This window comes from Anopheles moucheti, chromosome 2, assembly GCF_943734755.1.
Source record: "Anopheles moucheti chromosome 2, idAnoMoucSN_F20_07, whole genome shotgun sequence".
NCBI classification, from domain to species: Eukaryota; Metazoa; Arthropoda; class Insecta; order Diptera; family Culicidae; genus Anopheles; species Anopheles moucheti.
This window is the reverse complement of record NC_069140.1, coordinates 61,940,925-61,968,560: the sequence shown is the minus strand read 5'-3', so window position 1 is coordinate 61,968,560 and position 27,636 is coordinate 61,940,925. Positions and strand designations below refer to the sequence as shown.

The 27,636-nt window shown below is 38.4% G+C and overlaps 5 protein-coding genes across 8 annotated transcripts; all 5 read left to right on the top strand.

The window, feature by feature from the left end:
• Nucleotides 1–922: 922 nt before the first annotated feature.
• On the top strand, nt 923–6,094 carry LOC128310073 (sulfate transporter). The gene is made up of 6 exons (XM_053046613.1): nt 923–1,469; nt 1,625–1,737; nt 3,528–3,874; nt 3,951–4,058; nt 4,130–4,533; nt 4,618–6,094. The coding sequence occupies exons 1-6, from the start codon at nt 1,435–1,437 to the stop codon at nt 5,636–5,638; spliced, it is 2,028 nt and encodes a 675-aa protein (XP_052902573.1). The 5' UTR covers nt 923–1,434; the 3' UTR covers nt 5,639–6,094.
• Nucleotides 6,095–9,208: 3,114 nt separating this feature from the next.
• LOC128297376 (exostosin-1) lies at nt 9,209–14,952 on the top strand. Of its 2 annotated transcripts, none has more exons than XM_053033007.1 (10): nt 9,209–10,183; nt 11,100–11,252; nt 11,528–11,602; nt 11,676–11,802; nt 11,879–11,998; nt 12,379–12,633; nt 12,706–12,993; nt 13,059–13,303; nt 13,702–13,773; nt 14,480–14,952. In XM_053033007.1, the coding sequence occupies exons 1-10, from the start codon at nt 9,315–9,317 to the stop codon at nt 14,526–14,528; spliced, it is 2,253 nt and encodes a 750-aa protein (XP_052888967.1). In that variant the 5' UTR covers nt 9,209–9,314; the 3' UTR covers nt 14,529–14,952. The 2 variants fall into 2 exon arrangements, with proteins under 2 accessions (XP_052888967.1, XP_052888966.1); XM_053033006.1 differs by having other exon boundaries at nt 13,840–14,952.
• Nucleotides 14,953–18,906: 3,954 nt separating this feature from the next.
• On the top strand, nt 18,907–20,088 carry LOC128297808 (putative eggshell protein). The gene has a single exon (XM_053033508.1). The coding sequence runs from the start codon at nt 19,199–19,201 to the stop codon at nt 19,907–19,909; it is 711 nt and encodes a 236-aa protein (XP_052889468.1). The 5' UTR covers nt 18,907–19,198; the 3' UTR covers nt 19,910–20,088.
• A 402-nt stretch (nt 20,089–20,490) lies between these two features.
• Nucleotides 20,491–24,489, top strand: LOC128296957 (3-hydroxykynurenine transaminase). Of its 3 annotated transcripts, none has more exons than XM_053032498.1 (6): nt 20,491–20,671; nt 20,792–20,877; nt 22,811–23,486; nt 23,559–23,654; nt 23,729–23,977; nt 24,050–24,489. In XM_053032498.1, exons 3-6 carry the CDS (start codon nt 22,819–22,821, stop codon nt 24,225–24,227), a joined length of 1,191 nt encoding a protein of 396 aa, XP_052888458.1. In that variant the 5' UTR covers nt 20,491–20,671; nt 20,792–20,877; nt 22,811–22,818; the 3' UTR covers nt 24,228–24,489. The 3 variants fall into 3 exon arrangements, with proteins under 3 accessions (XP_052888458.1, XP_052888457.1, XP_052888456.1); XM_053032497.1 differs by having other exon boundaries at nt 20,753–20,877; XM_053032496.1 differs by lacking the exon at nt 20,491–20,671 and having other exon boundaries at nt 20,694–20,877.
• A 748-nt stretch (nt 24,490–25,237) lies between these two features.
• Nucleotides 25,238–27,604, top strand: LOC128309519 (translocating chain-associated membrane protein 1). The gene is made up of 5 exons (XM_053045930.1): nt 25,238–25,648; nt 25,904–26,092; nt 26,161–26,492; nt 26,558–26,667; nt 26,795–27,604. Exons 1-5 carry the CDS (start codon nt 25,511–25,513, stop codon nt 27,148–27,150), a joined length of 1,125 nt encoding a protein of 374 aa, XP_052901890.1. The 5' UTR covers nt 25,238–25,510; the 3' UTR covers nt 27,151–27,604.
• Nucleotides 27,605–27,636: the final 32 nt, after the last annotated feature.

Below are 27,636 nucleotides of genomic sequence, written 5' to 3'. Positions count from 1 at the left end.
ACCAATATGATAATATTTCTCCGTATTGAATCAAATGTATCAAACAGTTTTCCTCCTTTAAAACACGTTTTCCTCATCGAAACATGAATGAATTGATTGTTTCACAACTTTACATCAAATCACTAAAATTGCTGTCATCATCGAACTTGCATGATGCCTTGAGTAAGCACAGTCCAAGCTATTGTCAGTTCAATTACCCATTCAGGTGTTTCCCATTAGTCGATCAAGATGTGTTGTGTGCGACATTGGCAATCAAGAGTAATCCGTTATAATATTTAAATCTCACGTTTATGCCACTTACAGCGATTTGAAGGATTTTCAACGATTGCTTCGATAACCCTACAAGGTGCATCACGAAACATCTCTACTATCGTACCATTGAATGCAACAAGTCTATTAACAGCGGAAGTTGTTATTGGATGGATTTCACTAGCTGTACCATATCAAAGCAATGTCACCATTTTGATTTCTGCGTTTGTCGTTTCTACTGTGCCTTGAAGTATAACGGAGCGTCTAATCAATGTTCAATGATCATGCAGTTCGTTGTCGTGTGATTACCACTCAAACCGGGAGCTAAAAGACACCTTCGGAGATTAGTCATGAGCGCACGAATCATGTGCACCTCTTTTCTATCCCTCGACACGAGTTCAGAGATGTGAAACGAGATGCGTTGAACAAAAACTTACGGCACGCACACCAAGCGAAACCGTGTAACGTAATATATTTACTTCCACAGCGTTAGTAACCAGCATCCACTCGAAGCAGTAGGTAAACTAGGTTCGCCAACGCTGCAGCACTATCTTTAAATGTCTTATCTCATGTTTTGAGAGAGCTTGCCACTCTGCTTCTCACCAAAACATCCTCTCAACCAATGATTGTATACAATGCGATTTCATTTCGATTTTTCAGAACGTATCCGACTGTTATTGTGGCAGCAGCCAGCTGATCGTCGTCGGCAGCCGGGAGTTTACCGGATCATCGTTACTTCGTCGACGGAGAACGTGCCACACAGTGCGGCCCTAATTAAATACCATCGAATTTAAATCGGTAAAGTTCAACTATCTCCCGAACGAAATCTATGACACAATTCAACTATCTGCGGAAAGAAATAGTACCACGGCATTGCTGGCACCAAGTGCGATCGAACCTTTATTATCAACTTCTAATCTCGTAGTCAATGATCGGATCGATTTGACAAACCACGAGCCCAAACGCCTTTCCTGTCTGGGCACGTTATGCAAGTGTGAAAAAGTGAAACATTTCTCATTGTTGATTCCGACTGCCACGCGTGACGCTAGTGAAAAGAAAATCGTTGCCAATCGAGGTCGCGTCATCGCCGGTGGATAACCGGGTAGCGTTTGACTTGTGCTGTGAACAAAAAAAAAATCGCGCACTTCATACATTTACAGTGCATTGCAACCAGTTCGCAACAGTATGATCAATCAAAAGACGCCTCTGGAAGATGGCAGGTTCGTATGCAAATGATAATCTTTAGCGGCCTGAATTTAAACGGATCTAAGCTGTACTGTACCCGTATGTGTCTTGTGCAATGTGATTTAATTGTTTTTTTGCCATATTCTTCCGCATATATCCGTCAAACGATCATTATTTCGATGCTGTAAAGAACATCCAAAGAAAAACCGCAATACAGTGAGCTGTCGTACCTCGTTACTCGACAATGTCTTCAACGAGAAGACTTTAATCAGCTTTCGCAGTACGAAAGACTAAAGCCGACTGGTAAGTGTGCTGCGCTTGATTAATTCCAACCGTGTATGTTAAGATAAGAGCAAATACGATTCTTCTTTGTGGTATATTCATGCCGTAAATGAACGCATGATGGTAGTGTTTGATCATAAACGGCGGCTGACGCCAACGAAAACAAAACTCAAAACTCCAACAAGTTATGGAGATTGTTCAATTATTTCTCCATTTAGTTATAAACAACAAAAGAAGTTTCATGGGATAAAATTGTATACTCTTTAGTATTGATGAATAGACTATGGCATGAGGTTGGCTGCTTAACTGGAGGAATGCCATTTTCTTTCAAGTCGGCCATTAGCATGATGAATAATAATTAACACTTGGCGAGCAACAAAATTCGTAACGGAATAAGATGCCATTTTTGACAATCTTTCGGTAAAGCTCAGCCCACATTGCTCAAGTTTGCAGATCAATAACTGTTCATTGTATAGTTTCCGTGCAGTTGTAGCAACCGCACTCTTTGTCTAAAGAAAACATGTGCTTTTTTAATTATACAATTGTTTCAGTGTGGATGTACAATAACGTAGTTTTTTAATACTATTCGATCTAGTAACATATACAATTAATTATACAATTAGCAGACAACTTCCTTGACAACATTTCCTTATTAGTTAGATTATTAGTTATTAGTAAAGTACAGTCAGTACGTCAACAGAAACTGATTATGATTCAGAACAAAACCTAAAACAATAGCATGCTTCATCGGCAAAGGAAAATAAGCTTTTTTGAGAACATACCAGACAATGACAATATGTATAAAATCATGCAATGACTTATAAAATAATCGTGCAATTTCAATAGAAGATCACTCAAATTCAGGTGATCCGGCGTTGATCAAGTTAACAAGAGTTGGAACATGTAACTTAGAACTGAATAATTTAGTTCTCTGTCGCTATTAATCAAATAATCAATTTTAATGTCAAATCAATTGAGTGTTTTATCATTGGTTAACTAAAGACTAATTGTGTAGGAGCGACTCGGTGGTGTAGGCGCCGGTCAACACACGACCGTTCAAAAGGATTCAGGACCTGTCCAAAATCCCATCCGGACTAACGTATCGTACGCAGGACAGTCTATTCGGCTCTGGGTAAAAATAAAGACAATGAATGTCAGGCATGGCGGCAAGCCTAGCCTTAGACCTCTTCAAGTTGTTGTAAACGATAAAGTCCGCCAAGTCCGACAAAGAAGCAGCCAGAAATGGCAGGCATGACCTAGTAGGTCGAATTAAGCCAAGAAGAGACTCTTACGTAAAACGACGTCTAGTTATTTACGGGATGGTGCATTACCATTTCGGCAGAAATTCGATGTTAATGCAATCTACAAGCTGCATGCTTCTTTATTAGCACGGCATTTTTATCGCTAGATAGCGCACTGCCTTCCCTGCACGACAGGTATGTCTGGTAAGAAGACTTAGTACAGAATCAATTTTGTATTTAACAAGATCAAGAAAGTGGGAAGAGTTCCACTTTTAAGACATTCCAGTGCAACTTGAAAGGAATCCAGAAATGGTTCTAACGCTTAACAATAGAGATCGAAACCCTTATCATTCCTGTACCACTGATATATGCTAATCGTTATAGAATATATTAATATCTGTTCTGCAATAGTTTGATATATGCTAAGAAGACAAACAAAACCAAAACCCGATTGACTTACCTCCTCCCAAACACAATCAAAATAAGCTGTGTTTCTTAACAAGTTCTTAATAATTGTAAATTAATGTGTAACTGCAAACTAACACCTATCCACAATATATCTTTATGCAGCTCTCGATTCTTTTGGAACTTCTGTGAGAAACGTCAGGTGCCTTTCAGCAATTAAAGGATTTATTCCGATTCTACAATGGCTTCCAACGTATTCGATAAAAAACGATCTACTAAGCGACATGACGGCAGGATTGACGGTGGCTGTACTTCAAATACCTCAAGGAATGGCGTATGGAATATTGGCAGGTACCGCCGCCAATGTTGGACTCTATATGGCCTTCTTCCATTGTCTTGTTTATGCTGTGTTCGGCACATCGCGCCATATATCGATGGGAACGTTCGCAGTAACAAGTTTGATGACTGCCAAAATAGTAGCAACCTACTCAACAGTTATACCAACCCTGGCGGTAAGTGGTATTACTAGCGATTACTGGCCCATTTACTTTTTTGTTGAACAATAATCACTTTTATTTTTAAATGTAGTCCAACGGAACTGACACCTTAGGACCGGCGCTGACGCCAACGGAAGATGCCATATATACACCGATACAAGTAGCTACAGCAGCGTCCTTTGTAGCGGGTGTATTCTACGTAAGTATGGTTACAATAGCACGCATAAGCAAATGATCATACCAACTTTTACGTCGCTTTTTCTCGTCCAGTTTATCATGAGTGCCGCCCGATTGGGAATCCTATCGTCGCTCTTGAGTGAACCACTGGTGAGTGGTTTCACTACCGCCGCTGCTGTTCACGTGATGGTTAGCCAGCTGAAGGATCTGCTAGGCGTATCTATACCACGTTATAAAGGTACCTTTAAAGTGATTCTTTCGGTACGCGACATCATCGATCAAGCTCCGAACGCGAATCTGACGGCCGTCTATACCTCCTTGGTTGTTATTCTGTTCATGATTTTTATGAACGAATATTTCAAGCCCTGGCTTTCTACCAAGTGCCGATTTCCAGTACCTGCCGAATTGATGGCCGTAGTCGGAGGCACCGTGGCCTCCTATTTAATTGGGCTTGGGCCGAACTTCGACGTTGGCTTAGTTGGATTGATACCGACCGGGTAATTTTAAATGCAAAGCATGCAGCGCTTCAACCATTGACACTTCCATTGCACATTTGCTAATTTTTGTTTTATTATTTGCAGCCTTCCCGCACCGCAATTTCCCCCACTTGCGCTTATAAAGGCCGTTGCCGTTGATAGCATAGCAGTAACTATTGTCGGTTATTCGATCGTCATGTCGATGGGGATGATCTTTGCGCAGAAGGACAACTACGAAGTGCGTCCAAATCAAGAGCTAGTGGCACTTGGGTTCACCAACATTGTAGGCTCTATGTTTTCCTGCATTCCTACCGCTTGTTCTCTGTCACGTTCTTTGATCCAGCATCAAACAGGAGGCAAAACGCAAATAGCAGCCGTGTTTTCCTCGTTGATCATGCTTGTCGTTCTACTGTGGATCGGTCCGTACTTCGAAAGTTTGCCCAGATGCGTCCTGGCAGGTATTATTGTCGTTGCACTGAAAGGCATGTTGATACAGGTGTATCACATCAAAAAATTCCACCGTGAAGGAAGCCTTGAGTTGTTCGTTTGGTGTGTAACCTTTCTTTCGGTCGTTATTATCGATATTGATATCGGGTTGCTGATCGGAGTGGTGATATCGCTGATTTCGCTCTACGTGAAAGGCTGGAAAACTTATTATAGCTTGCTTGGAACTGTGCCGGATACTGCTATCTATGTTGACATCGGAAGTCATCAACGTGCCGAGGAACTGCCGCACATCAAAATTTTTAAGTATACCGGTTCAATTAATTTTGCCAACAAGAGCAACTTCAAGAAAGCACTATATAAAGAAACCAAAGTACTTCAACGTGCCAACGTATCGCTAGTTCCTCGTTACAATGGCGAAACTACGGGACTACAATGTACCAAAGCGGTTATTATTGATCTGAGTAGTGTTCCTCACGTTGATACCGCCGCATGTAAAATGTTTACAGAAGTTAAAACCAATTTAGAGAAACTGAACATCACTCTATTGCTGGCTACCCCAGCCGACTGTGTGTTTGATGCGTTATTGCATGCGGAATCAATTGGGGAAGGAGGCTTTAACATATTTCCCACAATCCACGACGCAGTCATCTATGCCCAGGGAAACGAGTCAGCCGTGTAGCGTAAGCTCTCGTAAATTCATTGATATAAAGCAAAGCAAAAGATGTATGTGCCTTCTACGAACAAATTTAAAAGCAATAGTTCTCGACACGACAAAGGACTACCCTAATAGAATTAGTTACCAAAGGATCAAACGAATGATGTGATATGTTTGCTCACACACAGACCGTACAGGCTTACATTCGCGTAGAGAATACCGATTGAAATCGCGTAGGCGCATGATACAGTTAGACGTACTTCATTTTTTATGTTAACAAGGTTAGCTTTTTAGATGCATCCTTCTTAACGTATTATTCTCCCATTCTTACACATAAGTACAATCCTCACGGGTTCTCTTGAGTCTCGACAGCTCCGCATGGCATATTTGTCGTATTTCGCAGGAAAGTTACATTGATTGAACAAAATTTAGGTTAGTCGAAATCTAAATCACATCAGCAACCAGAATCGTAATAAACAAGCATCATTTTACGATTTTTTTTTCTCTATGCAAGCGGCATAAAATTCCGAAACACACCAAAAACTAATCAATCCCTGATTTTGAAAACGAAGCAAAGTATTGATTTCTACATTAGATTTGATATACTCTAGAAACTAAACTCCCTCCACAGCCTCCGTAACCCCGTAATCCGTAAGTAATATGTAAAAACCGTAAACGTTCCGACTATTTGGGCATTTGGCCTGGAAAAATAAGTCTGGCAAACTAGTTACGACAGGCATGACCTAGTACTGCGAATATTTTGCTCCGTGATACATCTCTACATGTTCCGGAGAGTCGGACGAGATTTTTTATTAAGCATGATCATTATACTATGCAAAATTATTAGTGTCTTTTTTCGATATTATCGGTTCCTTAAAAAACAATACAACAAATGAGTCATAATGGAATTTAAATAAAAATAAATAAATAAATGGGTCGTTGACGCATACCATAACATTTGAATCGCTAATGACTGTACAATTTCATCTTATGCCTATAAACTTACCGCACCGATCTCCGTGCATGCGTGGATCTAGAAGCTTATTGTTCTGACGAATGGTAAGTTTTCTATAATACAACACACAACTAATCTGGTATAACGAATGCTGCATAATTGCAGTTACAAGATTTGTGCAGCTGCTGAAAACATATTAACATAATCAGCTGCAACAAATCATCATAAAACTAACCTCAATAAGCCCATCTCAACATTTAAAAACAGTTTTACTAGAGTAGATTAAATTTTAAACAAACAGTTTTGATTCGCACTACTTTTTCTCTATTCGAAACCACACTGTTTTACTGGAGCACTTTCATCGTTTGGCGTTTTTATTTCAATTTAACCTTCTGGTTCGAACCGTACACAAACATCAATAAAACAGATCAAACAAGCCTCAAAACGTCACACTACTGAATGCCATTTGACAGTAGCAAACCCGATATGGTGTTTTATATTGTGCTATTTTACTTATGAAAGCTACTTCAGGAGCATACATTATTTTTAATGGTGTAAGAAATGAGCATTTACTTTCCGCATACTACTTCGCAATGGAAATGTATTAGGATTTCTCAATAATAATCTTTAGAAATTAGAAATGGATTTGAAATTACGAGTTTAGACCACGGCCTCAGCAACGTCAACTTTTTTTCTCTGTCAGATCTGCTGTCAAAACGTTCTACGCGAGGCGATTTGCCTTTTTCAACGGGTTCGTCATCATTGCTTGGAAATTATCGCGATATCGCGTTGAAACAATAATTAACATTGATACTATTCGTGCTAGAAACTCCAATCAGTGAACAATAAAGTGTTTTCCACAGTTCTGTCCTATTTAACACGAGCTTCGCATCATTCGCTTACCATACCCCGTAAGCAGTCGTAATGTTCTAAACGAAAACCAAACAACTTATGCGTTTGTGCCGAACAATAAATGCTCACATGCTGTGCCACGCATCTTTTCATTGCGATTCGACGAATACGGTGCGCCGGCCAAGCAGAAAATGGAATTCCTAAAATCGTGCTGTTCGTCAATGTAAACAAAGTGTGTTTGTTTAGTGTGAAGTCTTCGAGGGGCGCTTCACGAAACACGCACCGTCGACAATAGTAAGTGAGAAAATCGATACCTACGCCTTCCAAACTCGAGAGAACTCGATATAAGAAAAAAGTGGAGATGCGACTGGTGGAAACATCCAAACATTCGCAAAAGTGCATTCGGTTCTTGAAGCGGAAGTAGGTGTGGAAAAAATCGATTCCAGCAATTGTCCCGGAGGTGGTGTGTTTTTGGTTGGCGGCTGGCTAAATCGACGTATTACAAATGCGCCTGATTTGTATGCGAATTAGCGTAGCATAGTGGATTCGGCGTTTTATGCAATCTGCAAAATCCATTCCATCTACTTCCATCGTAAAACGAATGGTACGAATGACGATGTGATAAACAGAAAATGGCCTAAAGCATTTTGTCAGCGTGCTGCATGTTGCTGTTTGCCAAATGTTTATTAGTTAATCATTAGCACTATGCCATAGCTGATAATTAGTTAACAGTATGATAAAATTTGTTGTTCACACTATTACTAGATGTCATGTGCGTATCCAAAGGAGTGAACGGAATGAAAACAAGTGTAAAGTATATTAGTGCTTAATTCATAAACTCAAGTTGGTATAGTTTGCATTTCGTTTTTTATCATTCATAATTTCCTTATAAGAGGAGGAACACTTGTGTACTTAAAAGTCAAAAGTGACAATAGTTCTGCAATCAAAGGTGTTAATTGAAACAAACAAATCATGGTTAAACAATTTCACATGATACGTGCGTATTGGTTTTGTGAAGTGCAAACGCAACGAAGAAAAAAAGTGAAACTGATCGTAGAAAAATCGTTAAATATCTACATTCACTTAGTGTATGATAAATATATTTTTCAAGTGTTAACGTAGGTTTCGTTCGCAGGTGTATTTATTTAGGAAAACTTTGTGTACGAAGTTAAAACAAATGTTCCCTTGAAGAACAAGGAGAGGAGAAAAAGTGTATACTCGCCGATTGCATTAACGTTTGTAATAATATGAAATAATGAAGATCTTTGGGAATGATGCTCGTATTGAAAAGATATACCAGTTTAAATATTCAAATCTAGCAAGGTAATTGTTGAACACGAAACATCTATTTTCCAACATATTAAAATGTACTCATTCGTTATATAAAAATTGATACATATTTTTAAAAATCATAAATCAAAGCTCGTATCACAGTTTGTGCCCAACTTAAGTCGTTCGCAGTTGTTTCTTGAGAATATTAATATTAATATTAAATGGGATATAAGAGACTAAGCACGGTTTATTTTTTATATTCTTTTCTTAGATCAAATGACTTGATACTCTTCTTGCTTTGCGGATCTATTACTACATTGTGTTTAACAAAAATGAAATAATGTGATCATCTTATTTTGCTTGCAGGTTGGTCGCATATATATCAATGATTTGAGTAAAATCACGGCAACAGTCCTCATCAGTACAACTTGCTCCTTCCCAAACATGATGTCAATCGGATACGACCAGCGTACAAAGAACTACAGCACGAATGATAGAATATCCGTTGACGATAGTCGAAGTAGCGAAGATAACAATCGTTAGCTGCATTGGGCATTCGGCCAGCCGAAATACCCTTCGACTGTTGCCATCGAGCGTCATCAGTGCCTGCGATCGCGCAAAATGCAGGCAAAGAAACGCTACGTTCTAGTGATAATCTGTTGCGCTTTCCTGGCGTACTGTTACCTGGGAGGTTATCGTCTGAAAGGATTGCAAACGCTGTTCCGAATGCGGGTTCGTAAAAATCCGGACAATTTACCATGCTATCACCAGCTGCACTACCAGTACACCGATAGTACGGAGTCAACCGAGCATACTCAATCGCTACCAGACGATGATTGGTTTACTGCTCCGGCGTACGAATCGCGATCCCACGACCTAGCCCCGCAACCGTCTTTCCAAGGAGGTGCAATTCGAAGAGTGACTGATGAAGGAAGTGCAACGTTCAAATCATGTCGCATGGAAACCTGCTTCGATTTTAGCAAATGTAGCGATAAGAACTTTTACGTTTATGTGTACCCACCGGAGCCATTGAACTCGCTCGGAGCTCCCCCGCCAATTAGTCAGAACTATCAAAAAATCATTTCGGCCATTCAAGAAAGCCGTTATTACACGACCGATCCCGAACAAGCTTGCCTGTTCGTACTCGGTATCGATACACTCGATCGAGATTCGTTGAGTGAGGATTTTGTGCGCAATGTGCCGTCTCGCCTGCAACGGTTGTCTCACTGGAACAATGGGCGAAATCATATCATATTTAATCTATACTCTGGCACTTGGCCTGACTACAACGAGAATGGGCTCGGGTTTGATCCGGGTCAAGCGATCCTTGCTAAGGCGAGCATGAGCGTCCAGTCGCTGCGGCCTGGTTTCGACGTTAGCATTCCGTTGTTTCACAAACAGTTTCCTCTGCGTGGTGGTAATACTGGTTTCGTGGTCAGCAACAACTTTCCGGCCAACAAAAAGTATCTGCTAGCCTTTAAAGGAAAAAGGTATGTATTATGTTATTTGGCTTAAGATTGAGAATCTACGTTAAATGTTTGCATAAAATGACGTGTTTGGTGTAATGAAACCTTGAAATTATTACCATATCTGTAAACAGCCAAAAGTATTGCTCATTGTTACATGACTTGAATAACAATGAGGTGAATGTTTGTGTCGTCTGTAAAAGAGCATATATTTTGGTTTAATGACCATTATGCAAATCAATTCCATCGCACCCCTTATATTATTATGCGATAAGACTACGTGATTTGAGAGGATTTCATTTTGTAGATTGCTAATGTTTAAAAGATTCGTTGTGTGACTCCCTGATATGAAAAAACGGTCTATATAGATACAGATTAGAATTTGTTTAAAATTACAATGTCAGTGTAATTATACAAAGGTAGTTCCTGTTAAATTAACTGTGCATAAACCAGAATCTACAGCTTTGCTTTATTCCAATGATTATGGTTTTTTACTACCCATATTGTAAATGTAACAATGCAGGAATTTTTCACTGATCGTGAAATAGTGGGATCTTGTGATATAGTGCAGTTGAACCATACCAATGTTACGCGCTTGGCCTTCGGTGTGCTACTGTTGGTTTTCTTGTCCTTAAGGTTCATTTTGCAAATTCATTCTTCGTTTCAGTTGATATACCTAACGGGTAGAAATCCAACTCATATGTTATTGGAATAATTGAATTTCATGGTTTAGTATCTTACCTGTTATCTTACTAGATTAAAAATGTTACACAAGTAAATAAGTTTCGATTTAAAAGGATTTTACTTCCACGTATATGGACGTATACAATTTTAGTAAAAACCAGTTTATATTGCACATAGAATATCTTTTAAATTGGTGGTGGTGCTGGTTGAAAAATTAATTGTTAAATGAAAATTCTGTGTTATTACTTTTTTCAAGATATGTCCATGGCATTGGTTCTGAGACTCGAAATTCATTGTTCCATTTGCACAATGCCCGAGATTTTGTATTGGTTACAACATGCAAACATGGAAAAAGCTGGCGAGATCTACAAGATGCTCGATGTGATGAAGATAATCGAGAATATGATAGGTGAGTATCTTCTTTTCTGTAATAAGTAATTGCTGGTAGATCATAAAACAAGATTGCGGTCCTTGTTCTTAATGTGCCAAAAATTCTACTAAATGTTAAATTTGACATTCAGAAACGAAATGTATTTACTAATCTTCATCATTTTCGAATAACCCTATATCCATAGAGAACGCAATTTGGATAAATGTTAATGAATAACCTTTTTATGAAGTAGCAATCGTATATTTCCTATATTAATTTTTTTATTAATGATATCATATTTGGGTTTGTTACAGATATGACTACGAAACTTTGTTACAAAATTCAACATTTTGTCTTGTACCAAGAGGACGTCGATTAGGATCATTTAGGTAAGGAATAATTCATATGTACTGTACACGTGCTGCTTATATGTGTGATATTACAATTTGTGACGAATTTTAGGTTTCTTGAAGTGCTACAAGCAGGCTGCATACCAGTGTTGCTTTCAAACTCATGGGTATTACCTTTTCAGTCAAAAATAGACTGGAAACAAGCAGCTATTTGGGCAGATGAGAGACTGTTACTGCAAGTAAGCGATAAGTGTCGTTTTTTAATACAGAAAATTAATCCATTTGTCATTTTTGTTTCATTATCCAAAATCATAGGTACCGGATATCGTACGGTCCGTCTCAACAAGCCGTATATTAGCTTTACGTCAGCAGACGCAAGTGCTTTGGGAGCGTTATTTTAGTTCTATCGAGAAAATAATTTTTACAACATTTGAGGTAAATATATTTCATTTTATATTCCAACCAATTAGTACCATAGAAACGTCACAAAGCAACAAGTAGAATATCAAATAGTACAAATGAAATTGGCAATGAAAGTATTAGGTAGACAACAAGAACTAAAAACTACTATAAAACTGAAAAATTCTTAGGATAATTGGTTCTGAAATCACACGAGATCTTCTGTTAATTAAATTTTTATTTTTGAAGTATGCTTTCTTTACTCTAGTCAATTGAAAACTACAATTTTTGTGTATTTGTTGACCTATTGATGAATTAAATTTGTTAGATGCTGCCATTAGTTGCACGGTAATTTAAATTATGATGAAACCCACAGCTAATAGTTCCTATTGTTTTGAATATGTTAACCGATTTAGATTATCCGTGAGAGACTACCAGACTATCCCCATCGGAACGGACTGATATGGAATACGTCCCCGGGTGCTCTGTTGACAATTCCAACCTTTTCCGATACTCATCACCGATTTCCGTTCCTGCTGGATAAACTTGGCCTTGCGCCCGGACTGAATTATACCGCCGTTATATTTGTACAGATCGGTTCACAGCTTACACCAAACACGGCTTTATACAAGCTAGTCAAAAGTATTACCAAAAGCCAATACATAGATAAGGTTAGTGAACATATTGGGTTCCGCCAAGCTAAGAAGGTGCAATGGTAAAAAAATTATATTTTTCATTCGTAGATTATAATTCTGTGGGCAACCGATAGATCCGTACCGCCGAAGAAACGTTGGCCATCGACAGGTCACATTCCACTGCACATCATATCGGGCAGCACGAGCGAAGATCGGCCAAGCATATCCCAAAGATTCTATCCCCACGAACAGATCGAGACTGACGCCGTTTTGTCACTGGACGAGGACGCTATATTGAACACTGACGAGCTAGACTTTGCTTATCAGGTGTGGCGCGATTTTCCAGATCGAATAGTTGGCTATCCGGCAAGGGCACATTTCTGGGATGATTCCAAGGTAGGATAACGTAAAAAATGTAGTTTTCATGTTACCCAGTAATACTTTTCTGCTTTTTTTAAAAGAACGCCTGGGGCTATACATCCAAATGGACAAACTATTACTCCATCGTACTAACTGGTGCCGCGTTTTACCATCGATACTATAACTATCTATATACGAATTGGCTGTCGTACCTTCTGCTAAAAACGGTACAACAATCGTCCAACTGTGAAGACATTCTCATGAATCTTCTTGTTTCGCATGTTACACGTAAACCTCCAATTAAAGTAACACAAAGAAAAGGCTACAAGGATCGAGAGAGCGGGAGGTAAGTGATACATTATTTCTGTTTTTTTGTTAATTTGGTTCCGCGATTAGGCTCTCCATATAACGCAAATTACATTATAAACTACAATCATGAATTTTGAACTGTTAATAGATGAGTTTTGTAAAATGATTTCTGTTAAATTTATCTCTGCTGCATTAAAAATAATAACAAGATCGTAATATTATCTATACCTAACATTCAAAATGATTTTTTTTTATAAATCCGTTCACTGAAAATCCATTTTTTATTATTCAGTTTTCTTTATCATTTTACCACATTTCCGAAATCGACTTTCGGGAAGGTAGTGTAGAAATAAACACATTATAATAATAAAACCATCATATATAAAACAAAAGCTCAAGGGAAATAGGGTCTAAAAAAGAATATCTCATTTACAGATCGCCATGGAACGATCCAGATCATTTCATACAAAGACAAAGCTGTCTGAATACTTTTGCTGCAGTTTTTGGGTAAGTACTCTTATTGATTGTGAGGTGTAGATTCATGTAATGTAATGCTTCGTATTTCCCTCTCAGTTACATGCCTTTACTTAGATCGAACCTGCGACTAGACCCAGTACTGTACCGAGATTCAGTATCAAATTTAAGGAAAAAATATAGACAGATAGAATTAGTTGGTAGCTAGCGATTTTTGTATATTTATTAAATTAGGTTTTATGTCATCTTCACGAACATCGAACAACCAAACGATTCGCTCAATCCCATGCTAATCAAACCCACGAACGAACGTTCGTGTTTTTGTTATGTTATTGAAAAACAGGTTGATTATATTGCAGCCAGTAAAATTTCGCCTTTTTAATTTAGTTCCAGGTGAGAATAGACAGACGAGAGAGGATAGGCAAATGGGATTTAATCTTAAAAAAGTATTGTTAATTCCACTACACTAGAAACGAAGTGATTAACATTGATCAATCAAAAGAGCATATTTAGCTAAGAGAGAAAAATATTATCACTTATGGTGTTAGTACGCAATATTTGCTTTTAAGTTTGTTGAACTAGTCGGAATTAGGGGATGCTATGCACAACTCAATGTCTGCATACCCTACACATATTGTGTACAGATATAGAATAAAAATGGGAAATTTCAAAGCGATTTATCAATTAAACCAAAATGTAAAAAAATCATTAACATACACGGAACGCATTTAAATTGCAGCATACAACAAATAATTTTCGTAAACCCGTGGGAGACGCTTAACGGATGAATGTAATATCCGTGATGTAGGATGTTAGCGAATAAGTAGAAAATTGTATAGCAATTTGTTAAATGTGTTAATCGAAATCGAACGCATGTTTAGAAAAAAGAGCTTTAGTCAGGTTTGTACCGTTTGCAGCAAAAGCGAAAAACAAGTTGTGAACATATTGAACGCGAGATTCACGAACAGATATTCCGTTTTATTGCTACGAACATAGGCCAATGAAATTCGAATGCGAAAATGCATTAGTACAGCTATATTACGTACATCGTGTGTTATCTTACAACACAACACAATCGTTGCCATCTATGTAGTGTGCAGGAAATAGAGTAGTTAGCGAAGCTGACAATTCCTAATGCATCGACTTTCGTTTGTAAAAACTTTCTTGAATATAAGAAACTTGTTTAATCGTTCTCTAGGATACGTACAGATGTTTGTAAATTAAAACTGACGGTAAAACTGAGACAGCGGTTATAGTTTTAATGTTACATATCTTATATTTTTATTTAAAAACAAATCACTTAGAACAGACAATTTGTGCATACTTTACGAAAAAATTATTATAACACTTGTATCTATAGGTTCAGAAAGAAGTCTTTGTATGTGGAAATTTAAGTACATATGTTTATAAAAAACACCCTTTATTGCGATAATCGTTTCGTACCGTTTATGGTGACACGAAACGGTCAACTTAACACTTACAATCGACAGATATTCAAATAGAAATCACTGCATTCGACAGAACTAAGTAAATAATTTGTAATACCATATCTTGCAAACGGTCCAAAACAAATAAGCCAAGGGAAACAAATCAATTAAGTCGAACGAACGGAATGCTAAACATCTACAAGGTTCAATGTAAAATGGGAATTTGAAGCCATATCTTGTAACATTATCTCCGATGCCATTGGAGAATAGACAGCAATAATAGGTATTTCAAATATTCAATTACATTGGAGAGTGTGAGAAGTGTGATGAAATTATTCAGATCAATTACCACTGTAATCTGTTTTATATTTATCATTCATTGAAGCCATTAGAATGAAGCTTCACTTCGTATTACGTATTAATCTTTCTTTACTTAGTCCTAACTCAGTTTGTGTCATAACTTGAAAATTATTCCATTTTTGTGATGATCCGAATGTATCGGTTATTCTTTCGATAAATTTTTCAGTTAAGCAATAATATCATTAGCGTAAACACAGTTTATTGCACAGTATCTATACAGCAACAGTGTTTGTTAGGTTAAAATTGTACAGGACCATTCAGTAGCTATTCCACGAAATTTTCAATCAATCTCTTGGGGCTGAAAACCACAGGAAAGAGATATAGCCGATGAGAGTTTGTTGTTTCAAACAATGATGCAGGTTATTTATAACAAACTGGTCCGATATTCGACAAAGGCATGATCCATTACTTTTACCTTCTGCCTCTTCTTCACCTAGTCAAAGGTATTTTTTACAAACTTACGGAACTACCTCATGGTTCATCAATATGCTGCCCATGTAACACTGAAATACATATTCAATGTTCAGTCTGAATAAGCCTTTTAGCACGAGCTTATAATCTTTTGCTCCGTATCTAATACCAGTTTCAGTTACATTATTTTTGTTACTACCTTCAAATGCTATGCTTCAAACAGTTGCGAAACAGTTAAAGCATGCGATATTTGTTTTTAAGCGGTTAATCTTTCATCTTCTCCAGTTGTAAATCATGACTCGACAAATCCCTTCTAAAGTAGCTGTTTATATTATATTGATTTAGCCGTAACCGAACATTAAAGTCTGCGTGTTCTGGAATCTCTAACCATTGCACATTAATGCACTTGACCGAAAACATTTCCTAATATTTCCAATGGCTGTGGAGTGTTGGAAATATGCAAATTGCAATTCAAATATTTTCTACTTGCTCGAAAATATATATGTGTCTGATAAGTATTTTGCTAGCTTACTCTTAGGATTCGTTAGCTTTTTGAAGCAAATCACTTTACTAAGCAATTTTTTTATGAATCCATTGTTGATGCATGCAATGTTCAAGAGCGTGGAATCATTTTACGTCATTTTGTATGTCAGTACTGATAAAGTTATACATAGTGTTTATTCTTTTTTTAAAGGATGCATGTTTTCCCCATTCTCTCTCGACGTTTTGTTATCAGTACATTGAGGGTTACACTTTTTTATTCACAATTGAATACGATCGTGCATTTAACAATAGTTCTATTTTAGAGTATCATATTCCTAATCATCGAATAAATGTAGCCCACAAGCAAGACAAACTTCGTGTAATTTTACGGTAATACAAAAAAAAACATTTTGCAAAGTCAAACATTCGTTAACAAGACTGGTCTATAGAGAACGAAATCCTGAGTTATAATACAGATATCGTACAGGTGTGATTGTGTGTTTGATTCATAAGAAAATAAAAACAACGGCGAATAGTACCGTCGAAGCTTTTAGTTTCGATGTGCAAAACAGATCTATCGATCTATCTGCAAACGTTTGGTGTTGTTCGAAATAAAATGCTTTCTGCTCGATATTCTATTCAACACTGTTAAGCGACTATAGGAAATCAGGAAGGGAAACTAATTACTTGCGAGTATTTGTACTGAAATCGATGAACCAAAATACAGTTCGATTTTATTACTCGATGTTAACCAACGACAGATTATCGTTATAGGTTTTCGACACAAATCGATGGTAAAGAGCATGTCGATAAAAAAAAACTCATAAACATGTGTTATCAACAGCTTCCATTGGTCATACGACACAAACGTGTTGAGTGCAAGCATGTTTGTCTTAAGTATCACCATCGTCAAAAGCGAAACTCTATGAGGAGAAGTGATAGTGGTATATTTTCTAGCTAGACTGTCGATTATCTTGCTAGTCCGTCGTCATATGCCATTTTAGAGAGATCAGAATGGATGGAAATATGTTTTCTTTAAAACGACATTCAAGACGCGTGTGTGTGCCTTTTTTTTTGAAAATTCTGGTCGAAGCCACCGAACAAAAAACAACATTGAAAAAAAACAGAAAATGAATTAAATTGCATTTTTTCAACAATGTTAAACCTCAACGTATTGGGAGTTATTACAGTGGCACGCGTCAGTTTAGCTGACTAGCCGTTCCGTCTTAATTTGTCGGCATTCTAATCAGTTGGTATAAGACACCAACGGAAAAAAATCATATCATGAAAGACAAACAACAGTATGTAGCAAAAACGAATACAAAAGTCATCGTTAGGCTCATAATACTCTCAGCTCTTAAGCCATAGAACGCTTTTATGCAACAGAAAATCAAAACCATTCGTCATTCACATGGAGATCATACAACTGACGCGATAATAATGTCCATCCCAAGGAACAAGAATTGAAACAAGGATACGCTAGGAAGTGACAAATGTTTGTTTCGATTACGCTACAATGTAATCAAACTTGAGAAGTGATAGATAATATGACACAAGACGAGGAATTGAGGATATCATAACAATTCCAACTATTTGTACATTGTTGACGTACGTAAAAAAGCAAGTAAAATAAAAAAAAACCATTGATTTTTATTTTTTTTTTGTACTGAAAATATACTAATCCGAAATGAACCATATGCTAAAATGACCTAGACCTTTCTATTTCCAAGATATTCAAATATCGCAACATTGCACCGCATTTTCGCGCATTTGAACGCTTCACACTTTAACTTTTTCTGTCGCAAACTTGTGTAAGCCTTTCTCTCGAATAGGAACATTACGAAGCTGCATCGAAAGCTCGACTAAATCAATTGAACACAGCAGTAGTGATCAGTGATCATTTGCAATCTCCCTGCAATGAAGCTGCAATAAGTAGGTTGACAGTTTTTGCCTAATTCGCTTTCTGGCCACACGATCACAATGACAACAACAATCATTCCAGTGTTTAGTGATGCGTAAAATCTAATCAAACCAAAACAACCACCGAGGTACGTAAAACCGATCTGCGGCAAACGTAATGGCAAGTTTTGGTCGGTGATGATGAAAATACTTTTGCCGAAAACTATGTTGAAACAATCGGAACATGGAAACATTGCTTCGTTCAAGTCCAAAATTAAGAGATGTAATTCAGAAATGATTTTGAACCATTCTACAAATAACTATGCTTATATTCCTTTGGTTTTGCGGAAAGAGAATTCATTATTTTGTTTCATATTATATGTATTCAATCTTTTAACGAACATGTGATAGCAATTCTTTTTTCATTATTACAATTACTAATAGACTATTTACGGTTTTTTCATATATTATCGTCACATTGCTAAATGTTTCTCTTTAAACAACACGAACGTCCGTGCGGTGCGCGTGAAGTAAGTTGAAGTTCGTAACAAATGAAGCGAATAATCAAGTGTACCTCAATCACCTGGAGTAGGAGTATGTCTTTTAAGTTTCGAGCGTATAAATATGCGTGCTTCAGTACCAACGATGTGTCAAACAGAGCACGGCAGTGTACCTGTGCTGGATTTTAGGACTGAAGTAGAGGCCCAACGCATCGTAAACCGGTGTCTGTGGTTCCATTAGCTCCTGCGTCCGCTAGTAGATAAGAACATCCGACATACCAGAAGAAACAGCGAGCAGCCTTTTCATACGGAAAACGCCCAATTCCAAGTTTGGCGTACTATCGTTTAGTTCATGTGCCAGTGAAACAGTAATTGAAAATGAAGAATTTTTTTATATTTAGCCTCATTGCACTGGTGTTGCTTGTGACAGTGGTTAGCGGAGATGGAAAGAAGAAGGAAAGTTCCTTCGAGGAAAGCGGAGGCAGTGAACATGGTGGCGACCATCATTCGAAGAAAGGTGATAAAGGCGATAAAGGCTACGAGAAAAAGCATGGACTAGAAAAATCCGAAAAGGGCAGTAAGGGTAAGGAGGATCACGAGTCGCACTACGGCGAGGAAGGCGGCCATAAGAAGGAAAGTCACGACGAGGGCGATCATTACAAGAAGCATCACGAAGAAAAGAAGGGATCGAAGCACGGAAAGAAGGGTCACAAGAAGGGCCATAAAAAGGGCTCGAAGACGACCGGCTATCACCACAAATCCCACAAAGATGACTATCACAAGGAGCACAAATTCTACGATGATCATCACAAGGAAGGCCACCACAAGAAGTTTGGCGATTTCAATGAGTTCCACAAGAAGAACGGCGGCGATCACAAAAAGGGTGGCCATCACGAGTCTGCCCACAAGGAGGATAAATATGCCAAGAAGGGACACGCGGATAAGGGACACTTCGATGATGAGCACAAAGGATGGAAGCACAAGCATGGGCACGAATCGCACTTTTCGCACAAAGATGATTTTGGTAAGAAGGGCGGAAAATCCGGCGGCAGTGAGCATGGTTACAAAAAGGGTGACAAAGGTCATTAGTGCTATGGATTAGTCCATTGAACCTTCCATTGAAAGCTTGTTTGAGATGGGGGTATTAGAGCATGTGCTTTGAAGATTTAGACAAAAGTTCTCTATAAATATAAGGTTTTCAAACTGTAAACACCTATGCGTCATGTGTTTTTATCTGTTCTATAATAGTTGCAGACAGTGCAAAAAACAGCCATTACTGTGAGACACCATACTGATACCTCATCGAACAGTTCATATGTATGAATATACGAACACTTTATCTACCAGGTGCCCCAGAAATACCCACAGATCTTCCTACACTGATTTCTTGCATCTCTGATAATTCTGTCGTAACAGCCATGATCATTTTAACAAACCCCCCATGAAGAGAGTCATAACAACACAATCAAAACAGTTCCTTGCCATCCAGCTTCATTCGCACAGTTATTATCGCGCAATGGTAGAGTCTAGGCATGTTTCTAAGTCACTACCACTCGAGTCACTGCCATCTTCTATTATTGGATGGAGAGATCTTTACACGATAGCGATACTTCAGTACAAACAGCACGTTTGTGCCATTTTTTTGATAATCAGTTATATGCCACTGCGTCAACCACGATACCATCGATATGTGTCGAGTATCATCAGCTCAGCCATTCCCGTGTCTACCGATGAAATGGGCTCGGTGAGCGTTGAATGTGCAAAAACTCAAGCATACGTGCACAACAAATATCACCCAAAATATGGAACCTGACACGCGGTAATCTCTCAGTCAACGGTCCGTCAACCTAGGTACGTAATAAACAGGATAGCAGGAGGTTTTGTTCTGCCACTCGGTATTTAAAACCACTGTACCTGATAATCAAGCCACAGTGTTTGCGAGATTTCAGCGTTGCAACTCATACCGACTAGTTTCCAGTGAAGTGCCCCAGAGTGCAGTTAAGCAAACGATATAGCCTACTCATACGCATCTGAGACGAGGAGAGAAGCACCAACAGGTGAGCTAGAATTAAAATATGAAGTTTTTCTATGTGTTTAGTTTTGGTTTGCTTCATTTGTTAAATCGAAAATATTTTTCGAGATATTCTTCTGGCTTTTAGCTTTGCGAGAATCTTTTTTGTGTTGCTTTGATTTAAAGATTCTTAACAGTTTGGATTGTAAAGCGCGGGTGGAAGACATCAAATAAATAAATAATAATTGTAATCAGTTCGGAAATTCATTTCATTTCTCTATTACCCTATGCTTCTTATTATTCTAAAATACGTAACATTCTTTTCGCACTCTAGTCCAACATGGAAAGGTTCGTACATTATACGTTCACTCACCATTACAATCACATTTTTAGTATAGCTGTAGAAGCCGTACAAAAGGAAACCGAAAATCTGATAATGCCATTTTAACAATGTTTTGTTTTTGCCTCCAAACTGATAATACTACACAATTTTATGTCCATTTCCTTCCTACTCTCGATTATCTCTTTTTGATTCTATCTAGGTGAGAGGCGAATAGCTTCTCGAGTAAAAAAAAGGATTCGTCAGCTTCCCTATCGTCTCATGCCCACCGGTGTAAGACGAATTGGAACGATCGATCCATCATTTTAATTCCAAACGCCATACGAGTCAGTTTAGTGTCTTTAGAAAGATTTAGTTTCGCCACAATTCGTTCGAAAGTGCGTTTACATAGGGAAAAAGGCCAAAGTAACTAGTGACCATAAGTGAACACCCGTTCAGGTTCAGAGTGTGTCTACATTTTTCAAAGGTTTGTTGGTTTGTCGTTGCATAGTGTTTGTAACTTTGGACCTACCTGTCCTAAACCAATACTAATTTCCCCAAGTCCCAACAACATACAATCGTTGCCTTATTCCTACGCAATGCTGTTGCTTGTATGATCCACATTAAATAATGCTATTTTTGATGTGAAACGGTGTGAAATAATCTATAATGTAACGTATGTTTATCATGTCCTGTTTCATTTTGCAAACAATGAAAATAAGTGCGAAATGTATCATTCAAAAGACAAAAATGTGAAGTGTTTAAGTATCTGGAAAGCAAACTTCCACTCTAAAAATCCGACTTTGACGAGCTGAGAAATAGTTCTTTTACTTAATCCATGTGAAGTGTATGCACTCGACCGGTGTTTTGTCTGCTCGCTCCCGTAAAACCCATGCGATCACGTGCATGGCTCCGATGGCACCATCTAATTGATAGCGCACCATCCATTAATTTATGCTGTCTGATTTTCATTTCGCATCTGTTATTACATGATTCATAGCATTATTCGAGGGATAATCCAGTGTGATCAAGCCCACTGGACACTGTAAATGTATATACAATCCGATGACTAAGTGCAGAACTGGAAAGCTCTAAACATAAATCTACCATTTCAGCTATTATTTGATTTGATTTACCTGATGATAAAGAATACAAAATACACAGCACAGTTTAATACTAACTACATCACTATAGTATATAGGTATACATAACAAAGCAGATTAATTAGAAGTATGAATGTCAACAATAATAAAAAAAAATCAACGATTTACTCTTGTGTGTAGTCATACGAATACGTTCTATTGCTGCTGCAATAGCTAATCAATCATTTCAAAATAATTGGCAACAGATTTACTAATTTTGTTGTCGTGCTTGTTATGTGCATAGTCTAAAAATGCGTTTTTGCTTTAAGTGAAATGTCTTGCTTGATTTGCGTTGTTGAATACAAATCTTATCTTTGAAGTTTGTGCTTGTTAGTTGAAATCATGTTCAAATTTCAAACTGGTTCTTCCCTGGCGTAGAGATAATCGTAGTGAAGTTGATGTCATTAAATATAATTAGCCACATTTTCGGTTCACGGCTTTATCAATCCATATACAGGCCCCATTTCCGGAGTAACAAAAGTATTTTTTTTACTTTTATCTCTTACATAACGTTGCAGCTGATAAAATGAAGTTCACACCACCTCCCGCATCACTGCGAAATCCTTTAATTATTCCGGACAAGATAATGATGGGTCCTGGACCGTCCAACTGCTCCAAGCGTGTGCTGACAGCTATGACCAACACTGTGCTGAGTAACTTTCATGCCGAATTGTTCCAAACGATGGACGAGGTCAAGGATGGTTTGCGATACATTTTTCAGACGGAAAACCGAGCAACGATGTGCGTTAGTGGTTCAGCTCACGCTGGAATGGAAACCATGTTGAGCAATCTGCTCGAGGAAGGTGATCGAGTGTTGATCGCAGTAAATGGAATTTGGGCAGAGCGGGCTGTCGAAATGTCTACGCGTTATGGGGCAGATGTTAGAACGATCGAAGGTCCAGCAGATCGTCCGTTCAGTCTTGAAACACTGACCAGGGCCATTGACCTTCACCAGCCCAAGTGTTTGTTTCTCACGCACGGAGATTCTTCCAGCGGGCTACTGCAACCACTGGAAGGTGTAGGTCAAATTTGTCACCAGCACGACTGTTTGCTTATAGTTGATGCCGTTGCATCGCTGTGCGGTGTACCTTTTTATATGGACAAATGGGAAGTCGATGCTGTGTATACCGGTGCCCAAAAGGTGCTTGGGGCACCCCCCGGAATCACCCCAATTTCCATTAGTCCCAAAGCACTGTAAGTGTTGCGTATTTTACGTAAAATATATCCACATTTACGCCACATGTTCTCTTTTGTCTGTTTCTGTAGGGATGTTATTAGAAATCGTCGCACAAAGTCGAAAGTTTTTTATTTTGATCTGCTGCACCTTGGCAACTATTGGGGTTGTTATGACGAACCTAAACGGTGAGCATTTTTGTTTCAAAAATACCTTTGTTGGATGTGTTTAAAATTTGCGTTTATTTCGTTCCATGTTTCAGCTATCATCATACAGTGGCGTCTAATCTAATATTTGCTTTACGCGAAGCTTTAGCACAAATCGCAGAAGAAGGATTGGAGACACAGATCACACGTCGCACGGAATGTGCAAAAATTTTGTACGACGGTCTAGGTAAGATGGGCCTCGAGATCTTCGTGAAAGATCCCAAACATCGTCTGCCTACGGTGACCGGTATCATGATACCGAAAGGCGTTGACTGGTGGAAAGTATCGCAATATGCTATGAATAAGTAAGTAATGGAGAACGACTTGGGCTGAATAGCGAACAGATTTCATTAATTTGTGTTCCATGATTATTTCAGTTTTTCTCTGGAAGTACAAGGGGGACTTGGTCCCACATTTGGAAAAGCGTGGCGTGTAGGCATTATGGGTGAATGCTCAACAGTGCAGAAAATTCACTTCTACCTATATGGCCTGAAGGAATCCCTCAAGGCAACACATCCCGACTATATTTTTGAAGAAAGTAATGGTTTTCATTAACCTAACGGAAAACTATACATGTACACATATCTGTTGCCTCATTATTGCACTTATATAAGTGCAATTTGCAATGCAATAATTATATATTATATACTTATATAATATATAAGTGCTACGATAAGTCTCAATTTTGGAATTCTAAATTGAACTAAATTGAGTCTAACTCAAAAATGACTCATCTAAACTTACTCGTTAAAGATCCCATCGTCTCTAACTCATGATCTTCCTACATATTCATCACGTCAATAAATAAAATTGCTTACTACAGAATAAATTATTGCGTTACCGAAAATGTAAGTGGTTTCTTTCAACAAGTGAACGATGTAAATATTTATCAGAATTGTATCCTAGTTATCTCTGATGCTGTTCTAGTGTTGAGCTTGTTCAAATCGTCTTATCATCATATCACGTGAGTGAAACAAATACCCGCCCAATCTTATCCCCGTTTGTTTTACGAACTCCCAAACATAGAAGATAAATAACGCTGCGCTTAACATTGGAAAATATATTCACAGTTTACGTATACAGTTATGAATATTTTTATGATGGTAATTTCGTTACATTTTCAACAAATTAATACAACGATACACGCACAGTCTTGAAGTTTTCTATCTATAATCAATATAAAGGCTACGAAAAGGCAATAATTCAAGGATAGAATGTATTATTGCGAATATAATTTTGATGCAGTAATGCGATTATATCTATAAATATTTTTAGTGATACACGCGTAAATTCGGTACACCATTTCACCAATTGCAACTTCCATCTCACAACGGTTGGGGAGGACGCAACGCAAAGTTTAAATTTTGAACAAGATCGCGCAGAATAAAATGCCTTCGCTGTCATTGCATGTTTACAAACCTTGGCCGTTACGTGGAATCCTTTCTTGACAGTGTAATGACATCTTTTCACCACGTAGAAGTGTTGCTCTGCTTTCTCACTCACTCGAGAAGCTTGGTATATTGTTCTCTCGCTCATATTTTGGTGCAGGGAAACACATTCCGAATACGTCGGCATCGAAATAACAACACATAACTTTGCAAACCGCTGCATTCGGAATCCGTTTTCTTTCAGTCTGTTGCATCGCACAAATTAGCTGCTCAATCGATAAGCGATAGTAATTTGTAGTTAGAGTTTTTTTCAATCAATCCTTTTAATCCTTGCTGTGGCGACCTTTCGCATCCCAGCGCATAAACAGCCAGCACAACTTTCGTTCGGACCGTACCGCTGGTGACGAGTTAAAAGTTTCATTTAAATCCTGGACTCTCATATTTTTACCAATGGCCATCAAAGCAGGAATGGGGAGGAAATCTTCCAACAAAAATCCTCCATTTTTCAGTCATGAGTTCGTAATTCAAAACCATGCGGACATTGTGTCGTGCATCGCGATGATCTTCGTCGTAGGAATAATGCTACAGGTAAGTTGCATTGAAATTCTAGCATTTTCCGTCGAAAATCACTCTAGTGGTGGTGTGCTTCGTGATATTACTTGGCTCCATGCTTATTTAAGAAAAATACATTGCACATTGTGCTTTAAACAAAAAACACTCGACAATGTCGAGTGCCCTAACTGCCACGTATTACTCACAAACACCGCGACATTGGAGAACAGTGCGGCGGAGGTAAGCAAACTCTGTCGATGAAATAACAACATTCTCTTCAATGTTTTACAGCCGACACAATCCCTAGCTAGTACCTTCGTTGCCTTACGCCACAACGTATCTGGAGCGGATCCCAGCCAGGAGAACCCTATGGGATTGCAGTTCTTGTACACGGCTGGATGGAAAGATGCTTGTGCGGTATTTTTCTACACGCTTATCTGCATCATCATGCATGCTATACTACAGGAATACGTTCTGGATGTAAGAGCAACATCCAGCCCAGTGCAGTTTTGGTCGTGACAAAGCTAATTCTACGCTTTCTATTTTAGAAAATATCGAAAAAGCTTCATCTGTCCAAGTTCAAATTGTCACGCTTCAATGAATCCGGTCAGTTGGTAGTTTTTTACGCAATGTCCTTCCTGTGGGGTCTGGATCTAATTGTGCGTGAACGGTATTTCGGAAATATGCATAGAATGTGGGAAGGATACCCTGATCATCCGATGATCTTCCTGCACAAGATGTTCTTCATTATCCAGCTGGCATACTACGCGCACATGCTGCCAGAACTGTACTTTCAAAAGGTGAAGAAAGACGAACAGAAGCCTAAGATACAACATGCTGCAGGTGGTCTGTTTATAATCGGAACTGCTTACTTCCTTGGGTATGTAACGATGAAAAAGAATGATTCCGTTATGTTCCTATTTCCTAACTTGGTCGATGTTTCAGATTCCAACGTATTGCTCTCGTTCTCCTGACTCTGCACTACTTCTGCGAATTCGTGGCCCATACCTTCCAGTTGGTGGACATAGTGGATAAGGAAGGAAAATTCGCTAAATGTAAGTACGCTGGACAAGTGCGAAAAACGTTTCGCTGTTTGCTCGATGATTATCATTGATTAGCATTGACATATCCAGAAATCGAACAGTTGCTGTACAACAAACAAAATCTTTTCTCTATTTGCAGTACGTCTTGTTCACAACGGATTGTTCATTCTCACCCGTTTTACGACGATGGTTCTGTCTTTCCTTACCTTGTTCTACAGCATTGACAACATTTCACAATCTAAGCGCGTGCTGATGTTATCGATGGTGTTCGGACTGCAGGGTTATCTGTTTTTCGATTTTATTTCCAATGTACTTCGCTCCAAGCGGGAAAACTCCTCGGAAGAACGGGCGAAAATAACGGTTACCGCAAACAAGACTGACAAACCGAAAAAGCAGAAGAAAAAGGAAAGTGATCTTCCAGAAGCCGATCAAAACTCTGCACAATCTTCTCCAAAAGCTGCCGGTAGTAACGTGCGCAAGACGAAAGTAAAGTAAGCTGAGGAGTACAAGCTGTGAAGCGGTTTGCCGGTATACTTTTTTTCCATCCATTTTTTACTGGTCGCATTGTTTCCTTCAAAGAAAGATACAGTATAGCAACATTTAATAGTGAAGAGAACTCATTTGAAAACAGCACAGAAAGTATAATATGTTATAGCTTGGCTGTCCCGTGGAGCACGGACTGTAGTGAATGGAGTCGCGAACAAATGACGTTGTTTCGGATCATCGAAGAATGTCGACACATTTTGAGGTTTGTGCGTCAGGTGGTAAAATATTTGTACAAAGACTCTTTCAAACATTATTTTGCTTTTCGGCTTATGACAGGTAATGCATTTATCTTAAAGATAAAGTTTCGTATAGCGAGGATGATGAGTGTGTAAGTTGAGGTCCTTGAGGTGTTATTCTAGATTTTGCCGTTCCCACTTAAGTGTTAATCAGGTATTTTTCTGAGCATAATTTTGTCCATTCTTATACAAACAATAA